Source organism: Camelus dromedarius, chromosome 3, assembly GCF_036321535.1.
Source record: "Camelus dromedarius isolate mCamDro1 chromosome 3, mCamDro1.pat, whole genome shotgun sequence".
In the NCBI taxonomy this organism is placed as follows: Eukaryota; Metazoa; Chordata; class Mammalia; order Artiodactyla; family Camelidae; genus Camelus; species Camelus dromedarius.
In genome coordinates, this window is record NC_087438.1 from 114,402,232 (window position 1) to 114,422,386 (window position 20,155).

A 20,155-nucleotide genomic window follows, 5' to 3' on the forward strand; every position below is an offset into this window, starting at 1 on the left:
ATTAAAGCATTAGAGGCAAGAATCTGGGGAACTAAGCATCAATATGAAGGGCATGAAGAAATCAAACGCTGTTGGGTGACGTGGTTGCAGCTTTTGGTGCTGAAGGTGTTAAAAGAAGTATCATATTTATTCTCAGAGTAAAGATGTGAAACATGCCATCACTATGCTAAAGGTCAGCTGAATTAACATCCTTAGTAGATTTCCTATTTGAGGTTAAGGCATTGATTGGAAAAGAATATGAACCTTAGAATTAGAACAGGAATATCAGAAAATTTCTGATGACTGCAATTAACCTGAATTCCAAAACCAGCAAGTAAGACTATGTTGTTAGATGAAGGGCTGCCTCTCATCCTGAATAAATAGTGAGACTCTTCCTTCCTTGATTAAAAACCCTGCGGAAAGTCATCTTGCAGAGGAAAGCCAGCCAGTGTCCCTCAACAAAACACATCCTTGTATTCAGACTGAAAATAAAAATCAGATCCAAGCATGCCCTTGAAATGGAAGAGATTAGAACAGAAAGAGAATATATGCCTTTTTATTCTTTAATATTTATTAACTACCTGCCCAAATCAAATAAACAAAAGGGTGAATTCAACAACATGGTAGTTTATTGAATTGATTCCGTGAGTCTTAAATTATGAAGGAAAACACACACGTTATGGGACTGAATGAGTATCTAGATATTGGTGCACTTACCAGAAGATCTGGACTCAGTATTTTAGCTCAGAGTTGAAGTTATTAACTAGAGCGGCTGCCTAGGAACTGACCTCAGTAATGACCCTTATAAAATAGCATTACTATTTCAGGTTGTAATTGTCTCCTATTAATGCTGTAATAAATTACCATAAACCTGATGGCTTAAAACAACACAGATTTATTATCTTACAGTTCTATAGATCAGAATTCTTAAAAGAGACTCACTGGGCTAAAACCAAGGTATTGACATGGTTGCATTCCTTTCTGGAGGCTTTAGGGGAGACTCCATTTCTTTACCTTTTCCAGTTTCTATAGTAGACTGCCCTTATTCCTTGGATCATGGCCATCTGCATTGCTTCAAACCAACTATGGCTATTTGAGTTTTTCTCATGCTGCATCACTCTGACATTGTCTTTTCTGCTTCTCTCTTCTACCTTTTAAGAACCTTTGTGTTTATATTGTGTTAACCTGGATAATCCTGAATACTCTCCCCACCTCAAGATTTTTTTTTACTGTCATATAGTCAGTTACAGTGTGTCAGTTTCTGATGTACAGCATATGTTCCAGTCATGCATATATGTATATATATTCATTTTCATATCCTTTTTAATTAAAGCTTATTACAAGATATTGAATATAGTTCCCTGTGCTATACAGAAGAATTTTTTTGTCTATTTTTATATACAGTGGTTAACATTTGCAAATTTCAAACTCCTCAATTTTTCCCTTCCCACTCCCTTTCCCTCACTAACTATAAGATTGTTTACTATGTTTACGAGTTTGTTTCTGTTTTGTAGATGAGTTCATTTGTGTCCTCTTTCTCCTTTTTTTTTTTTTTTTAAGTTCCACGTATAAGTGATATCATACGGTATTTTTCTTTTTCTTCCTAGCTTACTTCACTTAGAATAACATTCTCCAGGGACATCCATGTTGCTACAGATGGCATCATTTTATTCTTTTTTATGGCTGAGTAGTATTCTGTTCTATAAATATACCATAAATTCTTTATCCAGTCGTCTGTTGATGGACATTTAGGTTGCTTCCATGTCTTGGCTACTGTATATAGTGCTGCTATGAACACTGGGGAGCATGTGTCTTAAAATTAGAGTTCCCTCCAGATATATGTCCCAGAGTGGGTTTGCTGGGTCATATGTTAAGTCCATTTTTAGTTTTTTGAGGCATCTCCATACTGTTTTCCATAATGGCTGTTTTCCACCAAACTGCGTTCCTACCAGCAGTGTAGGAGGGTTCCCTTTTCTCCACAGCCTCTCCAGAATTTGTCATTTGTGGACTTTTGAATGATGGCCATTCTGAATGGTGTGAGGTGATACTTCATTGTAGTTTTGATTTGCATTTCTCTGCTAATTAGCAATATTGAATATCTTTTCATGTGCCAATTGGCCATTTTTATGTCTTGTTTGGAGAATTGCTTGTTTAGGTCTTCTGTCCATTTTTGAACTGGGTTGTTTGACTTTTTTTTATTAACTTGTGTGAGCTGTGTATATATTCTGGAAATTAAACCTTTGTCAGTCACATCATTTACAAGTATTTTCTCCCATTCCATAAGCTGTTTTTTGTTTTACTTATGGTTTCCTTTGCTGTGCAAAAGCTTATAAATTTAATTAGGTCCCATTTGTTTATTTTTGCTTTTATTTCTATTGCCTGGGTAGACTGCCCTAGGAGATCATTGCTAAGATGTATGTCAGAAAATGCTTTGCTATGTTTTCTTCTAGTAGGTTTATAGTGTCTTGTCTTATATTTAAGTCTTTAAGACATTTTGAGTGTATTTTTGTGTATGGTGTGAAGGAGTCTTCTAACTTCATTGATTTACATGCTGCTGTCTAGTTTTCCCAACACCATTTGCTGAAGAGACTGTCTTTTCTCCATTGTATATTCTTGGCTCCTTTGTCGAAGATTAATTGACCATAAGTCTCTGGGTTCATTTCTAGGCTCTCGATTCTCTTCCATTGATCCATGTCTGTTTTTGTGCCAATACTGTGCTGTTTGAATTCCTGTACCTCTGTAGTATTGTCTGAAGTCTGGGAGGGTTATTCCTCCAGCTTAATTCTTTTTCTTCAATATTGCTTTGGCAATTCTAGGTCTTTTGTGATTCCATGTAAATTTTAGGGTGATTTGTGAAATTGTCATTATATGGGGGTGACATGGTACTATACTCTAAAGGCTGTACACAAAAACTACTAGAGCTGAAAAAAGAACTTGGCAAGGTAGAGTACAGGATCCACATACAGAAATCAGTGGCACTTCTTTACACTAACAGTGAAATATCAGAAAAGGAAAGTAAAGAAATAATCCCTTTTAAAATTGTATCCAAAAAAAAAAAAAAAAAACTTAGGAATAAATCTGACCAAGGAAGTGAAATATTTATATGTGGAGAACTACAAAATGCTGACTAAGGAAATTAAAGATGACTTAAAGAAATGGAACGATGTCCCATGTTCTTGGATTGGAAGAATTAATATTGTTAAAATGGCAATACTACCCAAAGCGATCTACAGATTTAATGCAATCCCTATCAGATTACCCAGGACATTTTTCACAGAACTAGAACAAATCATCCAAAACTTTATATGGAATCACAGAAGACCCATAATTGTCATTGTGGTTTTGATTTGCATTTCCCTGATGTTTAGCAACATTGAGCATATTTTCATGTGCTTGTTGGCTATCTGTATGTCCTCTTTGGAAAAATATCTATTCAGTTCTTCTGCCCATTTTTAAATTGGGTTGTTTGTTTGTTTCTTTGATGTTGAATTGTATGAGCTGTTTATATAGTTTGAATATTAACCTCTTGTCAGCCATATGATTTGCAAACATCTTCTCCCATCCAGTAGGTTGTTTTTTGTTTTGTCAGTGGTTTCCTTTGCTGTGTAAAAGCTTTTAAGTTTAATTTGGTCCTATTTGTTTATTTTTGCTTTTATTTCCTTTGCTCTAAGAGATAGATTCAAAAAATACATTGCTGCGATTTATGTCAAAGAGTTTTTTGCCCACATTTTCCCCTAGAAGTTTTATAGTTTCTGGTCTTACATTTAGGTCTCTCATCCATTTTGAGTTTATTTTCATATGTAGTATTAGAGAATGCTCTGATTTCATTTTTTTACATGAAGCTGCCCAGTTTTTCCAGCACCACTCATTGAAGAGACTATCTTTTCTCCTTTGTGCTTTCTTACCTCCTTTGTCATAGATTAATTGATCGTAAGTGTATAGGTTTATTTCTGGGATGTCTATTCTGTTCCATTGATCTGTGTCTGTTTTTATGTCAGTACTATGTGGTTTTGATTATTGTAGCTTATTGTCTGAAGTCAAGGTGCATGATTCCTCCTGCTCTGTTCTTCTCAAGATTGCTGTGGCTATTTGGGGTCTTTTGTGTTTCCATACAAATTTTTATTTGTTTTAGTTCTGTGAAAAATACCAAAATTAGTATTTGAATAGGGGTTGCTTTCAATCTGTAGATTGCCTTGGGTAGTATCATCATTTTAACATTATTTCTTCCAACCCAAGAACGCTGGTATATTTTTCCATCTGTTTGTGTCATGTTCAAATTCTTTAGTCAGTGTCTTTAAATTTGTGGTTCAAGAACTGATTAAGGGACCAAGGAGACTGCCCTGAAAGAATCTTCTTTATATTTTGGCCTTCGTAAAGGATGGCTAGGTCTTGGACAGTTTCTCAGATTTAATTCGGTGGCAACTTTGATTGCATTTACTGTTGGGATAAGGTCTGTTTACTTCACTAAAGCAACAGAATGACAGATATCTAGATACATTTGCTTTCATGTGGAGGGACACCAGTGCTGCTTCATTGGTGTGTCTCAGAGCTTCATCAGTTTCTGTCTCTCTGTCAAAATCTGAGTTGCACAAACATTGATCATTTCATATATCCACAGGACATACTAATGGTCTACTACATGGAGAACATAAGGCTGATAGGTCCTAGTGAACGGAAAGGAGCAGGTACCTCAGGCCACTTTAAACACATAGGTTGCCAAAGGAAAATGAAAGAATCTGCACCTTACGGAAGTTTGAGGGGGGTTAGTAGCCTGAATTATTTCAGGATAACCACATTGGATTCAACTTGCATCTCCTCTTCTTATAAATCAAAATAGCACAATATTTGATGAGCCTCTTAGAATTTCGGTAAGCTATATACCAGTTGGAATTAGGCCCAGAAAGAGAGCATCTCTTGTGATAAATGATTAATTAGTTACAAAATTTGATTCCATAAAATATTAATGAAATAAAGGAACTCTAGTAAAACTGATTAATCAAATAATAGAAAATCTGCATGTGCACACGTGCACACACACACACACACACACACAGAAACAATGTTAGAAGTCAGAGGGCATCACTATAGATCCTGCAAACATTAAATACATACAAAGATATGATTAACAATTTTAAGCTAAGGGCTTCTGAATTTTAATTGAAAAGGACAAATTTGATGAGAAATGTAACTTTCACATCTGACAAGATGAATTAGAAAATGGAGATAGTCTATAACTGCAAAAGCATTTACATCTATATGTTAAAAAATTATTCACAATAAATATGACCTCCCCTAGATGATTTTTCCAAGAAAGTTATACCAAAGAGTAGAAGAAGTAAAATCATTCATACACAAATTCCTCAAGAGAGTAGAAAGATTCTAAATCTGGGTCACCTAAGAAGCACTGGCATCTTAGATGTACCCAAGAAAGGGTAGCACTGGATCGTAGAGAAGTGGCCAGCAGTTGAGAACCCAAACAGTGGGATGTGGTGTCAAAACAAATGGAGGAAGGAAGAATTTCAAGAGGGAGATGTTGAGCAACATTTGTAAGTGCTAGAAATAGATTTACAGCATCCCTAGTATGAGAAATATTCTGAAGCAATGACTTACTTTTCTTATCTTGACCTTGATTTTCTCTCTCAAGTGTAGTCATTTCCTGCCTACAAAGGAAAGAGATAATAACATGAGACACTCCAGTTCTCAAAGCTAAAATTGCACTTGAAAGGAATGTTTCTTTGCTCTTAACCTAAGGTCATTGCTAGATTACATTTCAAAGGTTAAGTAAAATTAAAAGCCTGCTTACTTTGTCTCTTTCTGAAAAAGTATGAAATATAGTTAAGAACACCGTATTATATAATTGAAATGGCTAGAGCAAACCTTAAACGCTCTCACATAAAACAAGGCAAATATGTGAAGTGTTGGATGTGTGAATTACTTCAGTCGAAAAATACTTTCCAAATGTGTACATATATCAAATCATCAAATACTCTAAATATCTTAAAATTTTATATGACAAGGTACTTCGGTAAAGCTGAAAAAAGAAAAACCACAAAAATCTAGGATAAGAATGATAAATGTGAAGAACAGACTCCATAATTTATGAAACTTTAGGAATTACTAAATTCTTAGACCATGCATATTGTGTATTATCATAGTACAGAGAACATATGTGCAGTATGGTGAAATCAGGAATGATTCAATGAAGAGTATTAAAATGCAATTTGTTTCTCTGCTATTCTTCATGAGAGAGTACATATCTTCAAAGACAAATGAGAAGTCTTAGAAATTCTAACTGCCAACTTGCAGTGACAGACATTATGTGGGCTAATGATGAGAGAAATAGAGATTATTTCCATAGGGACACAATTCTTTACCAAACAAGAGAAGAGACAAAGGGGCTGGTGTTGCCAACACATCACCTTTTGTTTGCTTCCCGGACTGCTAAACTTGAGAGGAAATATGGAGATAACAAAGGATACAACCTGAAATGACCTGTCCACCGCAAAGAAGGTAATACACACAGAACAGAGATGTGCCCAGGGCAGAGGGAGAATACTTGGTGAGGAGGCAGTCTGAGATTCATACTAAAATCAAAGCCTGAATCTTAAGTTACTTCTCCTCTGCACCCTCCCCAAGCAAATGCCCAGGTGGACACATACATATCACTTTATCTCAAAAATGACCTGCATAACAAACATAACACAAAAATAGCAGAAACAGTGTATTAAAGGCAGATAAAGAGTGATTGCCTGTTATTAAATATTAAGAATAGTAAGACATGGAGAGGGAAAGTGAGCCAGCATAAATCAGGAAAACAACTGAAAGAAATGACAACATTTTAGAGAAATTAAAACAGCATTAAAAACATGGAAAGGTAAAATCAGTTCCTCTAAAAACAAAGCAGGAGCATGTAAAGCACACTGGAAAATTAAATGGTATAAAATGAGGAGGTCAGGTCGTTAATTATGAAAAAAGAAGGCCTAATATAAACATAGTTGTTATTTCTGGAGGTGAGAACCAAACAAATAAAACAAAAGTGTTCAAATATATAAAAATAAAACTTAAAGACTTGGAGCTGAATATTGATTTTATAGGGAAAAATGCACAAATCATATGGAACATTGTTATGTAATGCCTTCTGAACTTCAAGAATAAATAATGAATCCCAGAACATCTGTGGGGAAAACACTGCAGATAAGAATCAGAAAGTTGGTTCTATAACATCACCAGATACTTGCTATCTCCTTTCCAACCACAAAATGTAAAGGAGAGTTGCAAAGAGTCACAGGGCAGGCATAGTCACTCTACTGTTTCTACTTTTTCCTTTGTGCAGAGAAAGCAGATACGAAACACGTAGGAAATTACTGATTCCTGCAAACATTGTTTCACATCACCAGCAAACACCTAGGCCTTCCTCTCAATCCCTCATCCTTTTATGCTTTGTAGCTGCAGGAGGGGCCATCTCAGAGGTAGAAACGCAGACCTTGAAATGAAATGATTAGGAAAGAGGTTGAGTGCAAAGATATGAAAAGCCCATGACCGATAAGCAAGTCAGGGTGTTTCTGTTCATCTAAGCCAAGGCAAGATACCGGTGTCCAGATATAGATTGTTTTTTTCACTGCTTCTTCTTTTTTTTTTTTTTTTCCTTTTTTTCCATTGAGTGTCTTGTGAGGGTTGGGCAACAGATAGGCACTTACGAGTCAAACAGTGGTTAGTGCTTTGACAAACACATGGCCTGTAGAGGAAGATGGACTATAAAAAGCTAAATTAACAAATATAAAGTTACGAGGGAGGAGTAAATAGATGGAGCACAAGAGATTTTTAGGGCAATGAAAGTATTCTATATGCTACTATAGTGGTGGCTACATGTCATATGCATTTGTCAAAACCCATAGAATGTACAACATCAAGAGTGAACCTTAATGTAAACTATGGACTTTGGTTGATAATAATGTGCCCATGTTGGTTCATCAGTTGTACCAAATATGCCACACTGATGAGGGATACTGAGGGTAGGGGAGTATATGTGTGTGGGTGGGGAGGGCTATGTGCCAACTCTATTTTCTGCTCAATTCTGCTGTGAACCTGAAACTGCTCAAAATAGTCTATTAATAAATAAATTATATGTATGTGTGTGTGTGTGTGTGTATATCTAAGGTCTAAGGTCTAAGGTCTAAGATATATATATGCATGTATGTATGTAAAGTTACAAGTTAAGATAAAGGCATGGCAAATATAAGTGGGGGAGGTGGGGTGGGCAGTGCAGGAAATCCACCAGGTGTGGAAAAAGCATTACCGCATAGTCTAGTCAGGGAGATTTTTCAGAGAAATCACAAGAGCCAGCATCTCCAGTAGAGATGACATCAAGCCCAAGCAAGGAAAACAAAAACCATGAGCCCTAACAGAGCTGTATGTACCAGGGTCCTGAGGTGAAAATGACTGATGGCTTGAGGAGTGTGACTCCCTGGGGGATAATGGGTGAGCGTGCAGGGTGAGAAAGGAGATTGGAGAGGTACACAGGAGTCAATCCTCATTGAAGCCCCAGGTGAAGAATTTGGATTTTATTCTGGATGTAATAGAGAACCATTAAAGAGTCTTAAGGGGAAGTCATAATTAGACATATATTTCCCAAAGACTATTCTGGCTAAGCATAAAGAATATGGTAAAAGTGTGGTCATTGCAAATAGCCAACCAAAGCCAAACATCTTTTATTTCAGCTATACATTCATGCATTTGCTTTATATAGCTATTAAAAAACAAAATATGTACACCCACTAATACCCCATCTTTCGTGTTTAGATAGAGTCCCCATCCAACATTCTGCGAAGGTCTTAGAAGCAATCACCAAAGAATTGGATCATTGTGGTTCTAAGAGGTCTAAGATAAGGTGTTAGCTCTCTTGGGACAGAGATTCTGGAAGTTAATCTTTGGGAGAGGGAAATGCTCTGATATGCTGTGTTCTTACCGTTTACTTTTCACATCTGGGTTCTCCTTCCCGAGCTGCTTTTGATTGTCTTTCAGGCAACTATAGGAGAACACAAAGAAAGAGACTGTTACCTCCCTCCAAATATTTTCATCTCCTTTTCTAGCTTTCCTTGCCATGAAAACCAAGCCTGCCTTTCCATTTTGTCAAACTTCTCTTTTCCTTTGAAATTGGCAGTCGTAGTTACAGAATGCAGTTTGGAAATTGACCACAGGGGCCAGGCTGATGATGGGGCAAAATGTCTGTAGTGTGATCTTTGATCTCAACGTCTCATTTTTAATAATCAGGAAAGTTCCAAGGCTGTAACTGATCATAATTGGGAATGCAAGTTTCCTGAGTCACCAGAAGAGGTAGGAGGGGACAAAAAGGTAGAAGGACCTTAATAATGGGAAGGTGCAGACTCTCCATTGAGCCCAAGTAGCATCAGCAGCTTATGAACATCCATGTGTAGTAGTAGGACTATCGACCCTGGTCCTGAGCCAGACCAAGGTCCTCCAAACCCTGCTGTCTTGCCATCCATGTACATATAGGGCAATGTAATCTTCACCAGTATTCAAGAAAGTTTGGGGGGAGGGGATAGCTCAAGTGATAGAGCACTTGCTTAGCATGCGCAAGGTCCTGGTTTCAATCCCCAGTACCTCCTCCAAAAATAAAAGTAAATGAATAAACCTAATTACCTTCCCTCAACAAAATAAATAAAAAAGGAAAAATTTAAAGAAAGAAAGAAAGGAATTTTTGTTGTACATACTACTCTTAGGGTTTTCCCAAAAATTAAAAATCATTCGTATGAGAATCAAACACAGACTGAATGATGAAGTTGTGACCAGAGTGACAACGTGATTACACTGTGGTTATGCAATAGTTAGCAATAGAGCCAGGCTCATAATTCAGTTAATCAAATCTTTCACTACACCTGTTGTACAACAAGCACAGCATTACTTTGGTCTTTTTCCGCTGTCATCAAATCCCCAACGTTGGTCTCTTGTCCTGTTTCTATATAGGGCTGCATATAAAATATCTCAGACTATGAGCTTCACACTTGTTTACTGGCTTTATTCAGAGAAGTCATTTCCTCAGTGTTGGTGTTTACAGTTAAAGAAACATTGTTAGATATTGACATATAGGACCACTAAGCAGGGAATAGAATTTGTTAAATACGAAGTAAATCAGATTTGCAGAGGAAGGGACCCTTTTCTTTTACAGAATATATTCTGTTATAGAGATTTCTGGATAATACTCAAAAGTGGTCAGATTTTGATACAATGATTATTAGTAGGATAGATTGTAAAATTTAATTTCAGCATCGCCGTCTTCTGTTCTTTTTCTGCCTTCCTAGAGTCCAGTTTTCTCATGATTTCATTTTCCTAAATTGGTCAATGAAGAAAGAATCTACTAAAGTAATTGTCCTTGAGGTTATTAATGATTCACAGATTTAACCTTCTAAGGGATGTTTGTATTTTAAAGTTTAAAAAAAGTAGGAGCATAAACTTCTTAACTTAGTAGGAACCTAGTTAGAGTTTGATGTCATTAATATTACTGAACATAACTGGGCATTAAATTCTGCTGTACATGAAGTAAAAGATTTTTTTAAATCAAGCAGAATTCAGGTAACATCAGACATTGGTGATATACAAAGATTTGTTGACTGAATTAATAAATTATCAATATTCTATCATTAAAATAGCAGATACTAAGTTAAGCCTAGAAATGTATGTTTGCCAGAGTACTGAGATAATGGCTGATTTTTTCCATATTTTAAGACCTACATGTAAGATCCATAACCAAAAAATTCCTAGAAGGGAATATAAGCAGAATACTCTTTGACATAAATTGTAGTAATATTTTTTGGATCAGTTTCCAAAGGCAAAAGCAATAAAAGCAAAAGCAAACAAAATGGACCTTATTAAACCTGAACATTTTGCACAGCAAAGGAAATCATTGACAAAATGGAAAGACAACCTACAGAATGGGAGAAAACATTTCCAAATGATGTGGCCGGCCAGTGGTTAATACGCAAACTATATAAAAAGCTCATACAATTCAGTATCAAACAAACAACCCATCAAGAAATGGGCAGAAGTTCTGAATAGGTTTTTTTCAAAGAAAACGTACAGAGGGCTAACAGGCACATGAAAAGTTGCTTGACATCACTAATTAGTAGAGAAATGCCAATCAAAGCAGCAATAAAATATCACCTCACACCTGTCAGAATGGCTATCATCAAAAAAACTACAAATAACAAACGTTGGAGAGGATGTGGAGAAAAGGAAACCGTTATACACTGTTGGTGGAAACATAAATTGCTGCAGCCACCATGAAAACCAGTATGGAGATTCCTCAAAAAGCTGAAAATAGAACTACATATGATCCAGCAATCCCACTCCTAGGTATATATTTGGAAAAAAACAAAAACACAAACACTAATTCAAAAAGACACACATATTGCAGTGTTTATACAACATCGCTATTCACAATAGCCAAGAAATAGAAACAGCCTAAGTGCCCTCAACAGATGAAAGGATATAGAAGCTGTGAGACATACATATTTATACTATATCTACTCTGTCTATCTATCATCTAGATAAAATGGAATATTACTCAGTCATAAAAAAGGATGGATTTCTACCATTTGCAACAAGATGGATGGACCTAGAGAAAATTATGTTTAGTGAAATGTCAGACAGAGAAAGAGTCATACTGTTTATATCACTTATATATGAAATCTAAAAAATAATACAAATGAATATATAGACAAAACAGAAACCAATTCACATATACAGAAAACATTCTAGTGGTTACCAAAAGGGAGAGAAAAGGGGGAGGGACATGTTAAGGGTATGGGATTAAGAGAGATAAACTACTATGTATAAAACAGATAAGCAACAAGGAGATAGCACCGGAAATTATAGATACTTTCTTGTAATAACTTTGAATAGAGCATGATCTATAAAAATACTGACTCACTATCTTGTACACTTGAAACTAATATAATATTGTAAATCAACTGTACTTCAATAAAAAGGAAATCAAAACAACAACAAAAAGCACATGACAATCAATAAGGTTTTATACTAAACAGGGTAGATCATCAATACAAAGTCTATTAACATAATTTACCACCTTAGAATCTAAGAAAAAAAATTACACGATTTTCTCAATAGTTTCAAAAAATCCATTTGCTAATATTGAGCCCCATTAACAATAAAAATCCTCATAAAATGTATTGTAAGTTGGAACTTCCTTATTTTGATAAAAGCAATCTATCAAAAACATACAGCAAGGTTAATAAAAACGAAACAAGAAACAGGTAGGCTTTGCAAGAAATGAAAAGGAAGAGAAAAATCTTTAACTTTATAGTTGATGTGTTAACTATGTAGAAAACCCAGTAACATTAACAAACCTTTAAAATAAATGAAAGTCAGCAAGGCTGGTGGACACAAAATGACCTTACAAAATTCAGTAGCATTTCAACAATACCAGGCTAGAGAATAATGTACTTCATAGATTTGCTGTTTTAAATGGTATCTCGAAATCAACCTAACAAAAGAATGCAAGAAAAAAACAAAAATTACAACTCTATTAAAACACATTAAAGAGTTGAATAAATACAGTTACAAACAATTTTTGATTGGAATAGTGTATTTGCATTAACATCGCATTTTTTGCCCTCTAGGTAGTCAACGTTATCCCAATCAGAATTCAAAATGGCACTTCTGATAAAATTAACAAATTAAATTTTTAATGAGTATGGGAGGGAAAAGTCCTCAAAGAGCTAAATCAATTTTGAAACGAAGAGTGATGAAGAGAGCATGTTCTGGACACAGTTGATGGGCAATGTCAACATCTATTCTACCTTCTTTTCAGAGAAAGGAAAGCAATTACCATCTTCCTCTGACTCACTTGCCACCAATATTCAAGCTGCAAATTAGGTGCTGCCCAGAGTGAGAAGAGGCCTTTTTATGGCTCTTCCTCTGAAAATCAGGCTCACAGAGAGGAATTTTCTCCACATAAACATTCTGGTGTCCATTCTCCAGCCTCATAGACATTGTTGGTAGGGGGTGCAGAATTCTTAAGTGGACAGTCCTTCTAGAAGCCTCCTGGGCAGGAGGAGCTCCCCTCAGTCAGTTCTGTAGGGTGAGAGTATCTTTATAAGAGGCCCAGCCTCAAACCTACAGCTTCAGTCATTCCAATGATTTTGTAAGAACCAAATTCTTTATATTAAAACCCATCTGACTGGGGGAAAAAAGCTGCTCTGTCTTGTATTTCTTATGTCAAACCTCTATGATGTCATTGAGGATAACATCACACCAGATACCAAGTCATACTACAAAGTCATAATAATAAAAACTGTGCTGCCAATAAAGATATAGGCCAATTTTTTTTAAATTGAGTACAAAGAAACAGAACCATCTATATGTAGAAACTTGAATATAATAAAGAAGGAACTACAGTTCAAAGAGAAAAGAGTGGCTCTACTAGTAGATGAAATCGCAAAATGTGGCTTAGTATGAGAGAGAAAAAAGCAAAATTCCTAATTTAAGCTATATACTAATAGGGATTGATGATGTAAATAACAAAGTCAATCAAAGAAATGTCAGAATAATAGCTTTGTCATATAATGGGGAAAAACTTCTTCAGTTCCACTCCTAGGAAATTAGTCAAAACACATATCCACAAAAGCATTTGTACGTGAGTATTTTTAGTAGCTTGATTCATTATAGCCAAAAATCAGAAGCAACTCAAATGCTATGAATGGAAGAATGTATAATCATAATCTTGTATCTTTGCACATAAATAAACTCTGGAACATTAAAGAATAAAAAAAGAATGAACTTTGGTACATGCAATGTGGATGAATCTCTTCATTAATGTTAAGTAAAAGATAAATGCAAGAGTATGTTCTTTTGTATGGGACCATTTACAAAATGGCAAACATGGGAATAGAAATCAGAACAGTGTTTGGAGGTGACTGACTGACAAGAGGCATGGAAACTTTCTGGGATAATGAAAAAATTATGTATGTATGTATGTATGTATGTATGTATGTATCTATCTATCTATCTATATCTATCATGATTGGAATACCAGTTATATAGGTATCCACATTTGTAAAACTCAAGTCTTACACTTAACATTTGCTCATTTCACTATATGCAAATTTTGCTTTAATATAGAAATCAATGAAAGGAAATTTAATTATTTTGAAAGCACCAAATCACGAACCATGAGGCAAAAAGATGACAAATTCTATAATATCAACATTTAGGATTTCCAGTAAATAAAAAATGTAACTGGTATATAGATGCTCAGTAAGAACAGGTATTTGTAATAGCTAACAGAAATTCTTTGTGTGAGCCAACATTAGTCAGTCTCCTGAACCTCCTCCTAGTCCCATCTATGCACTTCCTTGTAAAATCCAGTTTTAACAAGAATCTTGCTATGAAACTTTTACTAGAAACCTCGCCCCTGATAGCTCAAATTCTTCATCCTCCACCATCCCCCAAGTAATATCTGATCATCCCGGCCTGTCTTCAGCAAGAATTCACTCACGTTGGTTTAGCCGAATCACCTTTATCCCTATTTCTTCTTAGCAATTTTTCACCCACTGACCACCCCCCCAACTCTGTTCCATACTTATAAATCCCCACTTGCCCATGCCATTCTTGGGGTTGAGCCCCATCTCTCTCCTAGACTGTAAAATCAGGTCTTCTTTGCCATCTTTCACATGTGTCATTGAGTATTTTTTACTTTAACTTGGTTAACACTCAAGAGGTGAGTCTGCAGTATTCAAAAGGTGCTTGCTAATCCACAAGAATGCAAGAAACCAAATTAAAAAAAAAAGATAAGTAAAGGATTTGAACAGTAAACATTTGAAAGAAGCTTTGGTGCCTAACGAGCATATGAATAAATACAGAAAATCACCAACAAACAACCAGAAAAATGAAAATTAAAATAGCACTTGGATACAAATTTATATTAAAATGAATGAATGGCAAAATTAGGAAACATGCATATTCCAAGTGTAGGAATGGATGTGGAGATTCAGAAGCTATCCAGAAAGGGGGAGTAGAAGGTGCAGCCTCTTCTTAGAAAAGAAACAGGGTGTATTCCAGGTCACTCCTTCCAAAGGGATATAAGAGGTGTGTTCTCAATGTCCACAGAAAGACTTTGGTGTGAGGGTTGGCAGTGAATGAATGGTATGAAGTGAGTGCAGATAATGAACATGCAGAAGCAGCTACATAGCAGATGCACTTACTCTTAACAATTATAGATCTCAAAGATATTGATGAGTAAAGAAAGTAAATAATAGACTCATCTGACATCATATTATCATTTGTATGTATTCAAATTTTAGATAAATAGATCCATTCTCCCTAAGGTTACAGGTGAAATATGCTAAAATTGATACTTATGGGAACAGGAGTGAGATTGAGAATCAGGGAGGAAGGAGAAAAAATAGTGAGAATGGTCTTCCATAGGTGAAAGTTGATAATAGGTTAAGAACTGCGGAGTATGCAATGGACCTTTAGGGCATTATGCTAAATAAAAAAATCAGACAGAGAAAGACAAATACTATATATGTGATCGCACTTCTATGTGGTATCTTAAAGTCACCAGCACATAGATACAGAGAAGAGATTGATGGTTGCCAGAAGTGAGGGGTGGCAGGGAGTGAGAGAAATATGTGAAGGTGGTCAAAAGGCACAAAATTCCAGTTATAAAATAAGTAAGTCTTGGGGATGTAACGTACAGCATGGTGGCTACAGTTAATAACACTTTATTATAGATTTGAAAGTTGCTAATAGAGAAGATCTTAAAAGTTCTCATCACACACAGAAAACTGCAACTGTGTGAGGTGATCAATGTTAACTAAACTTACTGTAGCAATTATTTTGCAGTATAAACAAATGTTAAATTATTAGGCTGTACGCCTGAAACCAATACACTGTTATATGTCAATTACATCTCAATAAAACTGGGGAAAATAATAACAAAAAATAAAATAATAAAGAATATAATATATAATAAACATTACATATTATATAATATTCATTATAAAATATATAAAACAAATATATCATAATAACATAATAAATTAAATAAATAAGAACTAGGGAGTATGGTTAATTTTAAAAATAGGCAAAAGAATCTCATGACAGGGGCTTAAACCAAGGACATCTTACACTTGCTACCACTTTCTACCACGCCTCAGTTTCTCTCTTTGTGGTGATTTCCTTATTCTTTTCTCCACTTTTAAAGCACCTACAACTTTATTAAAAATTGAATGAAAATGGCAATACAAAATACTTCTCAGTGGTCTCAAGGATGAGTTAGTTTTGAAAATCTCTAGCCCATTCTTTATTTTTTTTTTTTTGGAAAACATAACAGCATCACCAAAATTCATACATTCTACCGTTGCTTAAATATTAGCTAATGAGAATAAAGAGGGGAAGTCTACGTGATCACCTACACGAGGAAAATTCACCTGCTTCAGCCTTGGAACTTTGCCTCAGATGCTCCAGTCTCTAATGTCTGGCCAAGCACTTGGTGCATTTAAAATGTAATGGCAGAATTCATCTTCATTTGTAAACTGACTATACTTCAAGTAAAAAATAAATTAATTTTTAAAAAAGTAATGGCAGAATTGATGAGACGATGAATCAAGTTTGTCTTAAGGCTGATTTTCCTATATTTTGTTTACTATCTCTCCTTTGTAAAGTCAGGGGCACACTAAAGCTTTATTCTCTGGGAAATATCCAAGGTTTTAAGTTGATTATTTTAGTCCTGAGCAGGAATGCATGGCTTCTTTATGAACAGTTATAGAGATTCAGTTATGAAGATTTCTCCAAAAAACTTCTACAAGTTCTAAATCCATCTTGTCTGAGGAAATTAAGACTGTGTCTAATTCCACCAGAGGCAGTATAGATTTTCTGTTATTGAATCTTCCTTTAAACTATCACCTTTGAAATTCTGGGTCATAGAGAGATCATAAGATATTCAAGATGACCAAGAACAATAAAACTATCAATCTATAGTTCTGAAGTTTTTTGTGCCATTATTAAGAAATTGTCCTATTATTTTTCATCAATTAGGGCCCGTTTGCATGATGTGTTCATAGGTACACACAAACTTCAGATAGATAGGTAGATGATGTAGAGGAGGAAAACTTATCCTCTGCTTTCTTTAGGTCTCTGGCTGGGCCTAAAATTAAATTGACATAAGACAGATTAACAGGAGAAAAGCATACAAATTTTATTTAATTTTTGCATATACATGGGAGCCTTCACAAGAGAATGAAGACCAGAAGAAACAAGCAGAACAGGAAGCTTTTATACCTTTTAGACAAACAAGCAAAACATCTGTGAAGAATTGACAAGGCAGAGGGGTTTGGGCTAAGGGAAACAATTGGTGACGATGTAACACAGTTTATTTATATAGCTTTCTTGGTCCTCAGTTGATGAGAATTTCTCCCTCCTGGTACAGGAGAGCATCTTTCAAGTGAGCAATTTAGCTCATGCTTTCAGGGAAGAACGGAAAGGGTGAGGAGGTCAGAATAACTGTCCTGCTTCTGCTGTTTCCTCAAACTCCTTCAGCTTAAAATAGTCGATATACCAAGATGCTGCATTTGGGGGTAGGACATGGTGAACTCCATCACTGAGTAGACGTAGAGAAGATTCATACATTCTAAACGTAATGTGTGTGTCAGGTACAGATTTCCAGAAGAAGGAAACATTCCTGATTATCCATTTAATATTGAATCCTTTAGATGAGCAGCAGGCAGAAGGCTAACCCTGCATCCCCTCAGTCCCCTCAGAGAACCATCATCAGGCTTCACACCCTCCCATGTTCCAGAAGGCCTAGAGCACAGCCTGGATATACCTTCTTCTTGAAAAGAAGTCTTACATAAGTCCTCTCTCAAGTAAGCAGACAAGGCTTGCAAGCTTTGGCGTCTTGCTGACTTTGTGTCTAATGACTTAAACTGCCTCTGCTAACTGTGAGTCTGAAACCTTTGTGCTCTAAATTTCAAAACTTGTACAAATGGGGATAACAATGTCTCCTTCATTGTATTATTAGGAGGATTTAACCCAACTGTACAATATGTTTGGCACTCTTCAGCTGCTTGATAAATATCATTTCCTTTTCCCCTCAGTACCATTGGAGTAGAGTGGCTGAGAATAGATCTGGAAAACTCTTGGTGCAAGACTCATAGCTCTTTCATTGGGTGAATGACCACACAGAGGCACGGGGTCACGGTTGCGTCTGGAGAAAGTAAAGAACGTTATCATAGGAAAAGGAAAGGGAGTGGGTTGAGTCTGATTCTTATCATTTGTTTCCTCCATCTGGCAGATTTGATAGGGATTTGTTTGACAGCTGTAAGAGGAAGCTGGGACTCTCCAGTTCCATCTCACCTAAGATCTATCACTGCCTCTCTGTTTCTGTGTTTCCTCCATCTCCAAATATATACAGCATCTGCCAAGATTCTCTAATTACGGAAAGGTCCCCTGGAAACACCAGGAATAATCTTAAATTTCATTTGGGGGAATACTTTTATCCTTCTCTCACATCACATCTGTGATCTAAATGACTGCCAAGCGTTGGAAATGCAGTTACTTTCACCAAACGTCTTTTTTTCATTTTGGTTGTTCCTGCTGAATTTTAGCTCTTCACCATCTGTTGACTGGTGTATTTTAAGAGTTCCTTAACTTTGTCCATTTTTTCTCTTTCATTTCACCTTACACACTGAGGACATACAATTCTCTTTAAAATATAAGCCACATTACATCTTTCTCCAACTCATAAATTTTCACCACATTATCATTTCCCAAGTGCTTTTGAAGACTTTTTATATTTTGTTGTCTAATGAAATGTATTTTTTACACAAGAATTTTTTTTTTTTTAATTTTCGTGAGCTACGTTTTATTGTGTTTGGCTTTTTATTGAAGTATAGTCAGTTTGCAATGTTGTGTCAATTTCCGGTGTATAGCGTAACGTTTCAGTCATAAATATACATACATATATTCTTACTACAAGATATTGAATATAATCCTACAGAGAAGAAACTTGTTGTTTATTTTATATATAGTAGTTAGTATCTGTAGAAGACTTTATCATCAAATGCTGAATCTCATTTTCAAGTCCCTCTCCAATTGGATCTGTTCATGAACAATTTGTTATAATTACCAGACAATTAATTAATTGTATTTCCTGAACCACTATATACTTCAAACTCATACATTTTCGCACACTGTCCCTGCACTTTAGAAAGTCTTTTCCAGTTTGGTCAACATTCCTAACATTTGCAGCACAATCCAAACAGCAGTTCCTCAAACATGTCCTTCCTTCCTGTCTTTCCAATTCAGAATTCCATTCATTCTTTCCTCTTGTTTCTACAGCACAGTATTTATGCTTCTACCTAGAACACATTAACGTCTGCCCTATCTTGAAAAGAGGCTGTTGTGATGTAGTGGAAATTACACATGACTTGACATCAGAAATCACACCCTGGTAATCATTTTGCAACATATACATGTATTAAATCATCATTCTATACACTCTTAAAAACTACACTTTATAGCAGAAGTCAGCTTGAAAAGTTTTTATCCTTTCTCAGCTATATAATCTCTAATTTTTTAAAAGTTACAGAACAGTGATTAAGTACAGTGCTTCTTGAAGTGGCTTAGCAATTTTTTCATCAGCATCAGAGGACTGTAATCTGTCCTCTGTTAATTTTTTCTTGAGGTCAAGAGTGCTGTCACATATAGGCTTTCCATAAATACTGATTGACCTTGAAAAGAAAGAAGCATTTTTCATTGCAGAACAGATTTAAATTAAACTCTTTAAGAACAGTTGTATCATTTTCCCCTCCATTGCCAAAGAAGACATACAGATGGTACATGAAAAGGTCCTCAACATCACTACTTATCAGGGAAGTGTATATCAAAGTCACATTGAGTTATCACCTCACACCTGTTAGAATGGCTGTTATCAAAAACATATATATAAATAAATCTATACACACATACACACACACACGGCAGGTGTTGGTAATGGTGTGGAGAAATTGGAACCTTTGTGCATCGTTGGTAGGTAGCCAAATGGTGCAGGTACTATGGAAAATTGTATAAAGACTCTTCAAAAAATTAAAAACATAATAACCATATGATCCAGTATATACCCTGCTTCTGGATATAT

The 20,155-nt window shown here is 35.6% G+C and overlaps 1 protein-coding gene across 1 annotated transcript in view; it reads right to left on the bottom strand.

Moving 5' to 3' along the window:
* Window positions 1–20,155, bottom strand: part of LOC105106774 (germinal center-associated signaling and motility-like protein) — a 33,360-nt gene that overhangs the window by 5,627 nt on the left and 7,578 nt on the right. Inside the window, exons 2-3 of the mRNA XM_031449460.2 lie at window positions 8,945–9,004; window positions 5,590–5,639 (exon numbers count right to left, since the gene is read on the bottom strand). Coding sequence (XP_031305320.1) covers window positions 5,590–5,639; window positions 8,945–9,004 — 110 coding nt within the window. The remainder of the gene's footprint in view (window positions 1–5,589; window positions 5,640–8,944; window positions 9,005–20,155) is intronic.